The following is a 15,044-nucleotide window of genomic DNA, read 5'->3' on the forward strand; positions in this document are numbered from 1 at the left end:
CTTCAAAGCCTGTGCTGGTAGGAAATCCATCCTACAGGTGGGACACCCGATCAGGAGGGACTGGTTAATGTTTAATAAGCCACAAAAACATGGTGTGGCAGAGGCAGCGCGGTTCCCGCCCAGCGGGCACTCACCGTCCTCCTGGCCGGGCAGGTTCTGTGGGCTGCGCATGCTCTCGTCCTGGCTGGGGCTCAGGCTGGAGTTCAGGTGCTGGTCAGCTGAGATCCATGTGGAGTCGTTCATATCAAAGTCCTCGCTGCTCACCGATGTCTCATCCTGGAAGCAAGCAGGAAAGGGTTAACTCACTATTTTCTTTCCTCCTTTCTCTGGCTTTAACATCTCCTCACCGAACTGCTTCCTAAAAGCAATTCTCTGGGTGGCAAAAACAATTCAGTGGGTGGCTCCTGCCCCCTAGGAACGCTTGCTGGCCCCTCAGTGCTCCCCAAGGCCACAGCTGGGCTCTGCTTCCTGCCTGAAGACGTGCCTGAGCAATGGCACTGTCTCTAATTGAGGACAATTAGAAAGAGCTCGCATCCTGTAGGAGCGGATGGCTGAGCCTTGGAGTTTACCCTTTAATCTCCATCCACCCCAGCCCGGGTCTGGCGAGGTAGCGGCGTTTGGGAGCTGGAGATGGAGTGCAACACCATTGAAACGACACCGTAAAATGTCTCAGACTTTTAAAAATCAAATCCCCTGCTGCAACAAGACACACCAGAGGATTGGCATGGGCATGGAGTGGCCAGTGGGTCAGATCCAGAGATCTGCACCCAAACCATGGCCTTGCACTAATCCCCGTGGCCCTGCTCCCATCCCTAGAGAGCGGCATCCAAACCATCGCCTTGCACCATCTCCACAGCCCTGCACCACCTGCAGCTGCAGAGGAAGCTCCAGCAGCAACGCCCTGAGGGACCGACTGCTCCTCCAGCCCTCTCCAGGGATGGTGCCTCTGCACCCTGACCAAAAATGCCCATGTGCATCTTGGGAGCGAGGTGCCCAGGCAGGCAGGGCCACCAGGCTGGGGCAGGAGCCCGGCCAGCCGCCCGCTCCCCAGCAGCATAGATGACATTCCTCTCTCCCACTCCTGCAGCTGAAAGGACATTTTCTCTCTCCCTCTCTCTCTCTTCTCACTAACCTTTACAGCACTTCAAGACACAGCCCTTGGATCGCTTCCAGCGCCGGAAAGGTCAGCCGCAGGATTTCAAAACCATCATCATAAAGGCAGCACTGAGATCCTGAATGAGAGGAGGGGCTGCGGGACCTCCCCGGGCTGAGCTCTCCCGACACGCAGCTCGGGAGGAAGTAGATATGCATCCCGTGTGAACACAGTCCCGCTGCCGATCCCTTTATCCGCCTTCCTCTGCCCGCTCCCCTCTCAAAGCGATGGGCAGGCACCTCACCCAGAGCCCTGGGGTGCAGGGGAACACCAAAAACATTTCCAGAACCCCTTTCAGCTATGCTTTCCTTTGACTGAAACATTTCAAAGGCTTATAAACTCTCTGCTCTTCTTTTTTTCCTTCCCCTAGTCCTGAGATAAAATACAATCCCTGTTGCCTTTCCCTGTGAGAAGCAACTGGCCGGCACCCCTCCTACCTACGCCTGCGCCTCGTAAAAGCTGCCCTGTCTGCTGCCGCTGCCTGACAGGTTTTATTGTGAACAAACAAATGTCTTTACAGACAGGTTTGTGCTTTTCCTCCCCACTCCTCGTCCCCGCAGACACATCTGCTGGCTCGGGGCTCGCGCTGCCCCCAGCCCCCTCACCGAATGTGCCTCCCGGGGAGTTTCCTGGAATTTACAGCTTGTGAAACCCCGCACGCACTAAGGGACGGGACGGACAGACGGACGGACGGATGGGGCTCAGCAGCCTCACGCACACCTGCCACCAGGACAGGAATGCTCCAGCCAGGTGCCCCCGCAGCCCTCAATGCCATGCAGCGACCCAGCCACTCCAGAAACTCCATCATATCCATACAGGAACAGAAATGCAAAGGTCTCCCTGTTGCAAACTATAAATAGTCTCTTTATTGTAAGTATTTGCAGTGAGGCAGCCACCCTAATATCTGGCCTTCTTCACAAGGCTTACTCAAGATTACTGTCAGAGCTTAAGAGACAAACGCAAATGCCAAGGTCCTCACTGCCCACATCCCTCACCTGGCTGGGGAGGAGTGACCCGCGGGGTTTTCGGCCAGGGTCCAGCTCTGGCATGGTGCCCATGGGGCTGAGCTGTGGAGGAGCCCAATGTCAGCATCAAACCAGCACCCAGGACGCAGCACCCCCTCTGTGCACCCAAGCATGGCGGAAAAGCGGGGCTGTGAGGGATGCTTTATAAATGTGTACAATTCTCTCGAGGTGCAATAACATTAGCCTATTATTAGAAATACCCTGGGTATCAAACCAGAAACTGATAAGCTATAAATGACTCAAGTCAAACACGGCCGTCGCACACTGAGGAGCCCAGGATCAAGCCTCCGGCAAAGGAGCAGGGAGCAGGATGTGGGACCAGTCCCCACTGTCACACCCGCGCCCCCAGCCAGGGCCTGCTGCTCTCCAGTGCTCGCACTCTTGGCCAAAATGCCAATGGCCAAACCTGCCAGCAGCGCTCAGCTCCTGCAGCACGGCCCCCGAGGGAGCGCGGGGTCAGGGTGAACCCTCCACAGCAGCGCAGAACGGCCAAAGCCAGCGGTGGAACTGTCAAGGGAGCATCTGCTGCTGTGGGTTCACGGCAGCCTGGCAGCTGTACCCGCACCGCTGTGCCCCACAGCTCCCCACACCTTTGCGCCTCTTCCCCAAAGCAAGAGCAATGCCCCAACCCTGAGCGCGACTCCGGCATCCCCCGCTGCCCCTCGCTGGGACACCAGAGGCCACCAGCAGTCTCCCTCCTCAGCACACCCCTTAAGAGACCAAAGGCTGAGCGTTGTGACCTCCTCATGGCAACCGCCAACGCCAGTGGTGACTCCTGGCACTGTCCACCTCACACTGGGGACAGCCCTGGCACCCAGAGCAGGGGCTGCCCAGCCACGGCCCTGGAGCAGCCCCAGTTCATCAGCCGGTGCAGTGGGAGGGCAGCACCACACATGTCCCAGCATCAGAACATGAGACACCAGAGCGGGATCAAAATCTAAGCTCTGAATTTCCTCTGGATGCCAGTAACCTCAAAGCGGGCTCCACTGTCCAGCCACACAAGGAAGCTTTTCTCAATAGCAGCAACGGGCATGACTCGGAGCAATACGGTAAATCTAATCTACCCTTCCACCCTCTTTTGGCTTGCGAGTCAGGCAGCTCATTCTTTTTCCTCTCTGGATTCTCAGGAGAATTCTCTCGGCTAATTTCTTCTTTCCTGTAAACAAACTTCAAATGAAACTTTCATTAGAAAACAGAACGCAATCCATTACCAGTGCCTGTGTCAGGACCGGCCGCCTTTTCCCCAGTTCCACGCCACTCGTGGCACAGCTGGAAGTGACAGTGGCTGTCCCAACCAGCCAGCCCAGAGCTGAACCCGGCACCGCCGCTGCCGCCCTGCTCCTTCCTGCCTTTCCCAGCTCTCACCCCGTAGTAAAGTCCCATCGCTTTGTTTCCAGCATTGGAGGGATTGAGCGATCAAGGGTCAGGCAACGTGCGTGCAGCTCCTCTTCTGCAAGGGGAAGTCAGATCCTGCTGGTGCATTCACAGGCCCCACCCAAAGCTCAGAGCTGGGCTCCCAGCACCACACAGCCTTTGGAAAACAACATCCTTGCTCCTCTCCTTATCTACAGTCCAACATTCACAGCTGCTCTGCAGACACTCGCAGCCAGATTTTCTAACCGGCAGACACTCACATGCGCAGGGCTCACACTCTGCATTTCTGTCCCACTTTCCATTCACGGATCTTGGAGCACTGTGTGTGCACGCGTCTGCTGAGCCTCTCAACTTCCCTCGGAGTTAGAAAAGTGTTCTTGCTATGACAGAGCTGGAAACCCTGGGCACTGACAGCTGCCCTGGCTGGTCCAGGGGCACAGTCAACACCTCTGGGCTGCAAGACTTTAACCACAAGACAGCGTTTCTTCACCAGCAGCTCTCCCTCCTGGAGAGCAACCTCCCACAGCGCAGGCTGGCGCAGGGCAACGGGGAGCTACTCTTATAACCGTATCTCGTAAATATATGCAAGGCTATCGGTAACCTGCTTATTTTACAGCCAGGCTCAGTTTCTCGGGGACTGCCTTGCAAGTCTCTCTCCAGTCATTTACACGCTGTGCCTCACGCTTAATATTCCACACCCAGAGTCTCAGGACGGTTTATTTTCCTTCTTTGAGTCCTTTTATTTTAAAACGTGTCCTTTCACGCCACAGCCTATTATTCCAATGGGATTTCCTTCCGCAGAGCAGGAGCCGAGGCTGTGTGCCGTGCAGCTTCCCAGCACGCAGCCACGCTCAGCTTCCCACCCACAGCAGCCGTGTTTTTAGTCAACAAAAGGCAACGTGTGCCTGGCAGCCCCGGAGCTGCTCCATCCCTGTGCCAGCCGCAACCTGCCCGGCACGGGCAGCTCCGGAGTCGCCGAATGCGGCCAGGCCGAGCACTGCCCACCACAGCAGCGTGGTGCTCGGGCCAGGCTCACGGGAACACAGTCTCAGCTCCGGCTCAGCAACTGTTTAAACCCGGCCCTCTGAGCATGCCAAGAAGGTATTGAACCAGATTTGACCCTAACTTAACCAGTTCAGCGCAGAGAAAGGCTTACTAATGGAAGATAAAACACTTCAGGTCAAAGATTGATGCTGCAGCCACAAATACTGTGGTGGTCATTGCTTCAAAGCACCCGAGAAGCTTTAAAGCAGCCGAGTGCTCGCTGGCTGTGGTGGCAGCGAGCTGTGACTGCGCTGCCTGCTCGCCTGTGCAATGCACACACCGAACGAACATCCCCAGCGCTCTTTGTCAGGTCACTTACAGCCTTATTTACTGAAATTTCTGCCCATTTCTATGGGACATGGTGAAAACGAGTATTTGTTAGTTCTCAAAAAACAGGCAAAAGAGTTAATTGAAAAGGCAAATGGCGAATGGAAGAGGAAGGGAGGATCATCACCTCCTCCCCTCTAAGAGCTCTTCTTCTGGGAACCCCCCCAGGAGTGCTTCCACCACCCCAAGGTGCCAGGACGCGGCCCCTTCCCACCGCGCGCTCCTGCTGTTCAGCGGGGAGGTGCTGAACGTGGGGCCTCCGGGCGGGGGGACCTGGGCAGCCCGGACCTGCCCCCGTCCTCCCCCTGCTGCCCCGCACCCGCCTCACCAGCACCTGAACTTGCTCCCCGATGGGCAGGCGGTTGCGTTTCCACGCGAGGCAGAGATGGTGTCTGGATGCCCATGAGCCGTGGGGCGCAAAAGGACACTTTGCTCTTCCACGAGCACCGGGAAGCGGGTGCTGAGGGGGTGTCGGGGGGGTGGCGGATTTGGAGGAGGGGACTGAGCAGAGCAGGACTGCAGGGCGAGCGGGTCCCCCCGCCTGCGGAGGACCCGGCGCTTCCCCCGGTGGGACGCGGTTCCCACGCGTGTCCCCGCAGTAGCGAGGTACCGGCCGCCGGGCGAGCGTCCCCGTCCCGCCCCCCGCGCCCCTCTGCCCGCAGGTAAATAAATACACCCGCGATGGAGCCTGCGTGTGCGCGGAGCCGGGCTCAGCGTGCGGCGGGGATTGACACGTAAGTAGGGCTTTACCTCCAGGGAGGCGGCTATTTCCAGCACAATCCCCGCCCGGGGCCGGGGCGCGCGAGACGGCGATGGCGGCGGCCGGTGCCCGGGAATTGATGGGGCCGGAGCGCTCCCGCCGCCGCCGCCTCCTCCCACTTTCTTCTGCGCTTTTGTGCTCTTCCGGGGAAGGGGGAGCCGCGCCGGGCGCCGGGAAGGACGCGCCAACCTCCCCCCCGCCCCCCGCCGCCGGGCAGCCGGGCGGGCGACCCGCAACTTCCCGGGGAAGCGGAGCGGGGCGGCCGCTCCCCCCGGAGTTGGGGCAGGGCCCCGCGGCCGCGCCCCGCCCGCCAGCCCCCCCGCCCCGCCGCGTGCAGCCCCCGCGCATCCCCCCCCCCGCCCCGCGGCCGGTACCGGAGCCCCGCGGGCGGGCGCCTACCTGGAGCGGGGCCTGGGGCCTGCCGGCCTGCGCCAGCCCGGCGGCGCGGCTGGGAGCGCGGGGCGGAGGGACGGACGGACGGAGGGAGGGGGCCCGGGCTGGCGGCGCTCCGGAGAGGCTGACAACCAGCTGCTGCCCGGGGAGAGGGGCCGGCGCTGCGGAGCGCGTCACTCCCGGCTCCCGGGGGGGTGGGGGGGGGCCGGGGAGGCGGAGGGGGGCGAGCGGGGCCCGGCCGCGGGCGGAGGGGGCGGGGGCGGCGGGGGAAGGGGAGCGGGGCCGCGGGGGGCGGGCGCACCGGGCGGGGGGCGCGGGGAGCCGCGCCTGGAAGAGCACATTGTGGAGGGCCGGGGAGGGCCCTTCCTCCGGGAGGAAGAGACAATGTCCAGGGCCGGGCGCCTGCTGGAGAGCTGCGAGAATGCACGGCCGGCGGCACGGCTCGGTACGGCCGGGGGGGATGCCACCCGCCCGGGCATCCTCCGCTCGGCACGGCCCGGGGGGCTGTGACCCATCGGGGCTCCCTCTGCTCGGCACGGCCCGGTGACCCGCGGCCCGACCCGGGGCCGCCGGGTTCAGCTCCGGCTGCAAGTGCCAGGAGCGACTCCCCGGGGAGCGGAACGGGCGCCCGCAGCCCCTTCCCCGGCGCTCGGCGGGTGCAGCGGTGCCCAGGCTCCGCGCTGCCGCTGAATCCTTTTGTTTCAGCTGATTCTCTCTCCCTCCCGCACCGTGGGAGCAGAAGAGGACCCTGCTCTGCCAGCGCATCGCTCAGCGCTGCAGCCTCTGCCTGAACCTCGGATCTCGGCTGTTGGTAAAGCGGCGGCTCCTCAGGGCAGCTCCCTGACATCCAGCTGCCCACCGAGCCCGGCCGTGCCCCCAGCACAGCCCTGTGCAGGGCACCAAGCCGCCAGGTCCCCGCGGTGCTGGGGATGCTGCGGGCAGCACGTGCTGCCCCTGCATCCCCCAGCCCGTACCGCTGCCAGGCAGGGCCCCGAGGGCTGCGGGTCCGTGACCTCCCGCCCGGTTGGAGATCACTGTGATGGGCACCAGCGTCTCAGCATCCCCTTCCCCTGCCCATCTCCTGTCTCTTGCTGTTTCATGTTATGAAGGAAATTTCTACAAAATAAACCAAGTGTTCGGGGTTCCGTGGCGGAGCCTGCGGTAGGCCAGTGCCAGAGCCGAGGATGGGAACTGCCACATTTGTGTTTATGGCTTGTTAGTGCGGATGTCCAATTATGATGTTTTCTACTCCAGCGTTAACCACTTCACTGCCAGGGAAAGCACACAAGGGAGGAGGGGCAGCTCTGGAAGATCCCAGGCTGGAGGTGAAAATGGGTATCGCTCGGGATTGCATTTCCAGGTTGATCTGTGGAACCAGAAGCTGAAGGGCGAGAGCAGCGCCCAAGGGGCCTCCCTCGCTCCCATAGAAGCGGCCAGCTAGGAGGGCAACGAGCCCCCCACCGCGGGGCCTGCCTGCGATCACTTCCAGCTCAATGGCTGCTGCTCCTCCCTGAAGCTAAAATAAAATCCTGACCATTTAAGGTGAACAGGAGACTTGCCTGGACCTCAGCGGAGCAGGCTCTTAACCCCTTCCCATTGCTGGGCTTTGTTTCCTCCTTGTGTTCCCTTCGGCTTCGAGCTAGTCCAGCTTAAAGGTGTTTAGGAGAGCTCATCCCCCAGGCGCGAGGCGCTGCCCCCGTGCTTGGAGAGCTCGCAGGGGACATGCACCGGCCAGGGCACCAGTTGGAAGCACAGTCACTCTTCCGTGCTGCTTCACCATGTGGACACTTATTTTATACTAAGTGCCTTTGTGTGGGTTAGGTTAATCCACTTTGGAAATGGATTAACCTAAATTTCATATCAGCAAACTTAGCGCCAAACAGCCGCGTCCACACAGGGAGTAAGGGAAGAACAGCGACCCAGCAATAGCTGCTGGGCAGGAGCTTTTCCCTGTGCAGGGGAGGGGTCCTGACCCCAAGGGGGGTCACCACTGTTACAAGTGGGGTCACAAGCCCGACAGAACCGCAATTGTGTGGGCCAGCGTTTGGGGTTGTGTGCTGGCAGAACTGGGGCTGCCTCCAGAAACAGCTGGGGACACGCGGGGAAACGGCACGCCAAGCTCCTTTCTAGTGGGTGTTTCTCGGATTCTTATTATCTAGGGGGAAATAACCGGCAATTAGGCATGGAATTGGTAATAATAATTTATCAAGTTGTCAGGAACAGGGGGAAGTGCCTTATGCTAAAAAAAAACCAACCAACCAAACCATAATAAACCAGTACTACTGTTATTAAGGTATTACATATATATATAATACACATCAAATATATTATTTATAAGTCACTTCCTTCCCTATCTCCTTGCACCATGTTCGTTACTCCTGGTCCCTGCACAGCCCTGCACACGGACACAGATGTGACCCGGGCTCCCTGCCAGGCTGTGCTCACCGGACAGACCCGTCGGTGCCACCCACGAGAGGGGCTGTGCCCTGCGCACGGGCAGCGCCGCTTCCGAGGGCATCACTAGTGACGCCCTGACCTCATCTGTCATCATTTCCTAAGGCAAAGCTCCGCAAGAGTACCAGGGCCGCTGTCAAACCTAGGACTAAACTATGTTTTTAAGGCACCGTAGGAGCTTAATTGAATAGCAGTGCTGTTGAGCGTGGCTGCAGTGATCTAGTGGTGGCGGCAGAGGATGCAGGCGGCAGGATCCGGCCGTTGTGCCACAGGAGTCACTGACTCATGGGCGACCTTGTGCAAGTCACTTGATGTTCTTGTGCCTCTGAAAAGTAGGTTAAATAATGAACTGGACCTTCTGCACTGGGTCCTCCATGACCATCAGACCCCACTGGGTAATAAGTATTAAAATGTGAATCTCTTGGGGGGGAGGCCAGTAAGGATGGGGGGCAGAGGAGGGGCTGAAGGAGTGCCCCGGTCACACAGCATGAGGCACATATGCAGCTTTTATCAACAATGTATTTTAATTTATCTGGCGTCCAGAGCAGAATTGGGAAAAAAAAAGGAGAGTGATGATTTGGGAAATGTTTTTATAGAGCAGATTTGTGGTGGGCTGGGGGCTGTATTCCCATTGCACCTTGGTGGCTCCTCCTGCAAGCAGCAGTTGCCAGCAGCTGGTATACACAGGAATAAAAGGGTGGGTTCTTCCCGGGAGCCAAGAGCAAGAGATGGAAAGGAAATCCAGCTCCGTGCTTCATGTGTACAGCAGCCAGGGCCCAGCAAAGGAGCAGGAACAGAGTTGTTTCTGTGGGTGGAATACGCCTCCCCAGAGCACAGGGAACGGGTCAATTGCAGCCAAATATCCCCTCACATTTCTTGCCAAAGCCTGAACCCACAGCACTAGCAGGAATGTCTGCATCGCACCATACATCGAGGACAACCCTCACAGCTCATCTCTTGGCCACCCAGGTCAGAACTGAGCCAACACAAACATAACTGCTGCTAAATCAATTTTTGGCCACTCCCGGTGTGTTTCAGAAACCATCTTTGCAAGGAAACCCGGCTCCTCTGAGATGCCCGCGCTTGGTTTGTGCACACAGGGCTCCAGCACCGTGCGAGCCTCAGCGCAGCTTCAGCCACAGCGGAACCAAGAGCGAGCACACCATTCAAGGTTAAAATGCTGAACCACACAGCTTCATCTTCTATAATAACGGAAATCATTAATAATAGTTTGTGCTCTCAGAGTAGTTGCCATCCAAGCTCTTGAAGAGTTTTATTAGTGAGCAAGACCTCAGAAATCTCTCTAAGGTATTATCCCCTTTTCAAAGGGAGAAGGCAATTAAGAAACAGCCACTTGTGTGACTTGATCAAAGTCAAAACACAGCACAGCAGCACCTGAGCTTGGGAGACAGTGCAGAAAGCCTCAGCAAGTGGAGCTTTCCACAGGTATGGGATAAATCTAATAGCATCCTTGAGAATATTCCATGGACGTTAAACGCTTTCATCACCATGCGGTACAGCTCTTCACCTTTTCCTCATGAATGTTTCCTAGCCCCACTTTACAGGAGCTGGACCAAACCTTTGTTTCCAGTTCTACTGGGAACAGCTGCCTTGCTGCTGGTCACCCCAGAGAATTTCAGACATTCACCGCAGCCAGCCCATGCTGGGGTCTCCAGTTGTTTGCTTGCACTGAGCCTTGCACTGAACAACCACAAAGCTCACCTGTCCTGCAGCTACACTGGGAAAAACCCCAAAACATCCCCACTACGGGAAATAAAAGCTCTCAAGTTGTTCCTAGCTGGGAATGTCAGAGTTAATTCCAACGACAAAAATGAGTTGCCGCTCGCTGAAAGCAAGCCATTCACACGGGCTGGAAACCAGGCTGAACGGTCTGATCATCTGACCTCCCACATCTCATGAGCCATTGAGGCCAAAGATGAAAGTTTCGCTAAACTATCTTGGCCAGTAAAGAATGCTGTTATGACGACCAGAGCCGACTCCCCAGCTTTTGCCTGGAGAAAGTCTGTCATTTAGGGCAGAACTGAAATTTAACAGGCAGAGCTGCATCCCCACTAGAGGGCTTTGTGCTGCAGACCCACAAGGAAGCCTTCAGTGCATGGATTAAATCCGGATTTCTAACAGTCATGGTGCCTCTCTGTGTGTGAAGCCAATATTCCCTTCTCTTCTGTGGGGAAGGGTGACTAAGGGAACTTCTCTAGTGCTCCAAAAAGTCTTAAAAATGAGCACCAGGAAACAAAGATCTTGGCAAGCCAAGGAAAAGCCTCTGGAACAAGAGTTACCTTGTTGAGTGGATTTAGAGGCATTTATTCCTGGAGATGTTTCACACTCTCTTTAATGAACTGGGAAGTACCTTCTCAGCCTCATGTGATGCAAACGCATCATCCCTCTTCCTTTCAGACACTGACTGCATGCTCCTGCCTTCTCTGCACATCTCCAAACACACATGGGGTTTCTCTGGGATCCCTCCAACAGATCAGCCCAAGACCTGGATCACACCCAGCAGCTGCCAGCTCTGCCAGATTCGGTTCTGGTCCCTGGACTATGTGAAATGAGACGTCTGCAAACCTCACCAATGAGTGCAGACTGGAAATGAAAACCCGGTGTGTTCCGTTCTCCAGCCCCTCCTGTGTTGCCTCCCCACTGCCAGTGCCGCGGCCTCGGAGCCGCACAGGGATGGAACCAGCAGACAGAACCGCGAGCTGCCCAGGGAAGGGGCACCCGGGCTGTTCTGGCAACACCGGAGCCTCCCAAGACACTGCAGTGAGCCAGCACAGAGATGGGTGTGCCAGGGAGAGGGCACAGCGGAAGGAGAAGGATTCACATCACAAATCAGCCTCGGTCACGAGGCTCTGACAGCTCCCAGATCCGTCAGAGGATCCTCACCAGCGTCAGACAAAGCCAACTCCCTGTACATCCATGGGATCTGAGCCCCGGAGTGTACCCCACCAGGATCATCCTGCTGTTCGGGTTCAAACATTGCTTGAAATCATCTTTTGAAAGCCACTTCAGATCCAGGCACTGTCACACACTCCAGGTTTACAGGGACATCACTGGGCGGATGGAGCGCGAGCAGGACCAGGCGCCGTCCTCTCCAGCGCTCGAGTCCGCGCAGCAAGGCCATAGCAACGAGAAAAACGCTCCTGCCATTCACCGACTGCGCGACCTCCTGTCAGCAGCCATTGAACAACCTTGGAGGATGTTTCTGTGTCATTCAAACCTGGTTCCTCGGCCCTGGACTGCGGCTGCCAAGGCAGCAGCAGCATCTCTGGAGCAGAGAGTGAGGCTGGCATGTCAGTGCTGGGATTTGTTCTTTTAAAACCTTCATATTCTACCAGCCACCAGTGGAAGTCACACCCAACAGTGTGGCATGAGAAATAAATCCAAGGCTGACTTTGAATAAGACAGAAAAAATTGTCTGGAAAATGACTGCAATAAACTCAAATAGCCAATCATTTAAAAATGTTAATATGTAGCATTTGAAAATGAGGTGGAAGGATCATTATAGATAAATATCACATATCTTGTTTTCATTCTTTTTTGCTGCTAGACTGGGAAGGTCAGAAGTCCCGAGATGCTTTAATGCCTCGGTAGATACCCTGAAACGTGGCTCATTTGGCACTCTGGAGAAGGCGAGGGGCCTGATTTTTCTCACACATGTGAGAATTGGTATAAAATGGGAAGGAAGATTCACACCTCAGCAGCTCCTGCATATTCTAGGTAGCCCAGTGTAAGCAACATGGGTCACAGTTGTCATCATGCCAGAAGAAATGTACTGACTCCAATAAATACATTGGAATATATTCTGGAGGAACTCTTCATTTTGTGAGCAACCAGGTAAAGAGCTCCTCTCTGAACTGCTTCCTGTCCCTCAGCAGAGATAAAATGCTTTTTCTAAGGTTCTTCTGGCTGTGCTTCCTCCCAGAGACACTGCTGCCCTAATACTGATGTGCTCAACAGCACTAAGAAATTACAGTTACATGCACACATTTGTTTTTGGTTTTTTTTCCTGAATAATGAAGTTAAAAGGCCACTTTGGCACAAACTCATTCACTGTTACCCCAAATGAAGCAAGTTCCTCCTGGTGCTGCTGCACACAAATAATTGCTTTCGGCAAAAGCCAAGTGGGACACAAGTCCATTGCTTGATTTATTTCTATTATCACCATCAAAGGCTGGTGAGCAGGGGCAGCAAGGAGAGGAACCAGCATCATTGTATGAGTGTCGACATATAAAAACCACGCAGCACATATTTGTGTAGTGCAAACAAACCTAAAAAGCAGGTTGTATTTTCTTCCTGTTTCACATCTGTAGCAAAGTCAGAATTGTTTCTATCACCTTTAGAGGGCCCTGGCAGTTTATAGACACCTGGAACCCCAACAACGCAACTCCCAGACCCTGTAGCTCCCGCACTGGAGCAGCAGCCTGTGTTTCACCGCCCGTGTTTCACCACCTGTACTTCACCACCCATGTTTCACCGCCCATGTTTCACTGCTCGTGTTTCACAGCCCTCCAAAGGCTGCCAGGATCCCCAGGGAAAAAGGACGGGACTGTTGGAATTGTTGTGTCTCCAGTGCAAGGGATGAAGAAGGATAAAAGTACCACAGGAATCGCTGGTGGAGGGAACCGAATCCCGGTATCAATACCATCACCCGCAATAAGAAATCACGTGCAACGGAGTGTGTTTTGAGCACCCAAGTCCTGCTGGGTTTTCCCCACCACCCCCAACCACCTATATCCTCTCCAGGCTGTTGTCACCTCCAGACCTGATGGGAGGCTTTAATGCTTCAGAAGTCTGAGCACTAAGACTGATCTTTTGTATTGTGCTGTCAGGAATCAGTTTCACTAATACACCAAACGGCGAATTTTACTTCTCTCAAATGTTTTTTTTTTCCTCTCCAGGCTGCTACAGCCTGAAAATCTTAGAAAGCTGCACTGCAACATCCTGATGAGAGCTGGGGAGAAGAAAAACTTTACAGGCAGGGAAGAACATCAAGCCGTTTGATTTATGATCTAAACCAGCAAACTGCTGCTTGCCCTAGCTGGTCCCGCTTTTGTTCCCTTATTACACAAGTTTCTATTCCAATCTTAGTGAGCTTCGAGCGTATTCATGCCACCAGTACATTATCTGTCTGTTTGGTGATAGCTCCAGTGCAAACTGCTAAACCAAAATTCAGTGTATAATCTCCTCAAATCTCTAAATTACCAACCAGGGTTCTCAAAACGAGATCCCTAAATGTGCACCTTCGAAACTCAAGGTCCAGTCCTATGGCCTGCCAGCTTCTGGGGTGTTTTTTATTACAGAAACAAGATCAAAGCGCAAGTCCATCCATTCTGTGTCTCCCGACCACCACAGCCCCGCCCATTAAAGCCCCACCCACCATAGCCCCACCCATCAAAGCCCCGCCTACGACAGCCCCGCCCCACCCCCATCACAGCCCAGCCTAGCTAAGCCCAGCCCAGCCGCCTGGAGCTGTCCATCGTTCTACCACTGAACCCAGCCCAAGCACAAATCCCAGCACATCGCAGCCTTTCATGTTTCAAAAGCTCTACCATAACCTATTGCAAACAAAACCTTAAACCCATTCAAGCGTCCAACACGCACAAAGGAACAAAGCCCCAAAACACACAAGTGGTCCCTGTCAGGTGCTGTTTTTCCTCCAGCAAGAAGGTCCCATGGCTGAAGCGACAGAGCAACTCAGTGTCTCTCCAGCTCCTGCAAGCAAACCCACCTCTGGCATTTCACACCCGGCAATGGATGCTCCAGCCAACGTCCCTTGAGGGTGCCACCAGATAAAGGTGCCCTTTGGGCTCAACTTCACAGTCCAAGCTATCAGCAGCGGTTTTCACCACTGCACAACACAAACTCTTTCAGTTTTTGCAGTGATGTATGAGATCAGATTTAGGTTTCAGTGTGCTGGAAAGTAAACCCAGCACTGGCTTCCAGTGCCGATTTGTGGGGAGCAAGCAAAACATACTTTGCTTTTTATAGACTGTTTCCATGGTGCGCAGAGGTTCCCATAGCTAATTCTGCAGCTGCACAACTTCAGAAAATGGCACAGCCTGGGTATAACCCTGTGGCAGTCTGCTCATCCATTCCCAGATCGAAATCCAGCGGTTTTACGCTCACATCATAAAACGGAGCCTTCTCCTGCTCTGACACGCAAGCGCAGCAGCCGTGGCTGAACCTCCCCAAGCTGCCGATCAGCTTCGAGAGCACCGGAGCCACTGAAGCAGGGTCTGGGATTCACACCCCATCTGGTAAAGCTCCCAGGCAGTTCAGAGGAGGTAAAGCAAGAAATTCCTATTCACTGGCTGCATTTTTAAGACAGTTTCTTAGGAGAAATGTACGTCTAAAGAACAAGCCCACTGCTACAAGCAATGACCGCACCAGCTCTACATCTGCTTCTCTCAGCCGCAGGACTCTGCACAGCCCTATTTGCTCTCACCAGCCAGAACACCAGGGTCACGCTGCCCTTCCGGCTCCCACACGCCAG

General features: G+C 55.6%; 1 protein-coding gene across 1 annotated transcript in view; it reads right to left on the reverse strand.

The window, feature by feature from the left end:
- The window catches only part of NOL4L (nucleolar protein 4 like), a gene marked incomplete at both ends in the record, with an annotated part of 55,692 nt that overhangs the window by 15,168 nt on the left and 25,480 nt on the right, over positions 1–15,044 (reverse strand). The window contains one exon of the mRNA XM_080354531.1: positions 135–276. Coding sequence (XP_080210657.1) covers positions 135–276 — 142 coding nt within the window. The remainder of the gene's footprint in view (positions 1–134; positions 277–15,044) is intronic.

This window comes from Nesoenas mayeri (genome assembly GCF_963082525.1).
Source record: "Nesoenas mayeri genome assembly, chromosome: 16".
NCBI lineage: Eukaryota > Metazoa > Chordata > Aves > Columbiformes > Columbidae > Nesoenas > Nesoenas mayeri.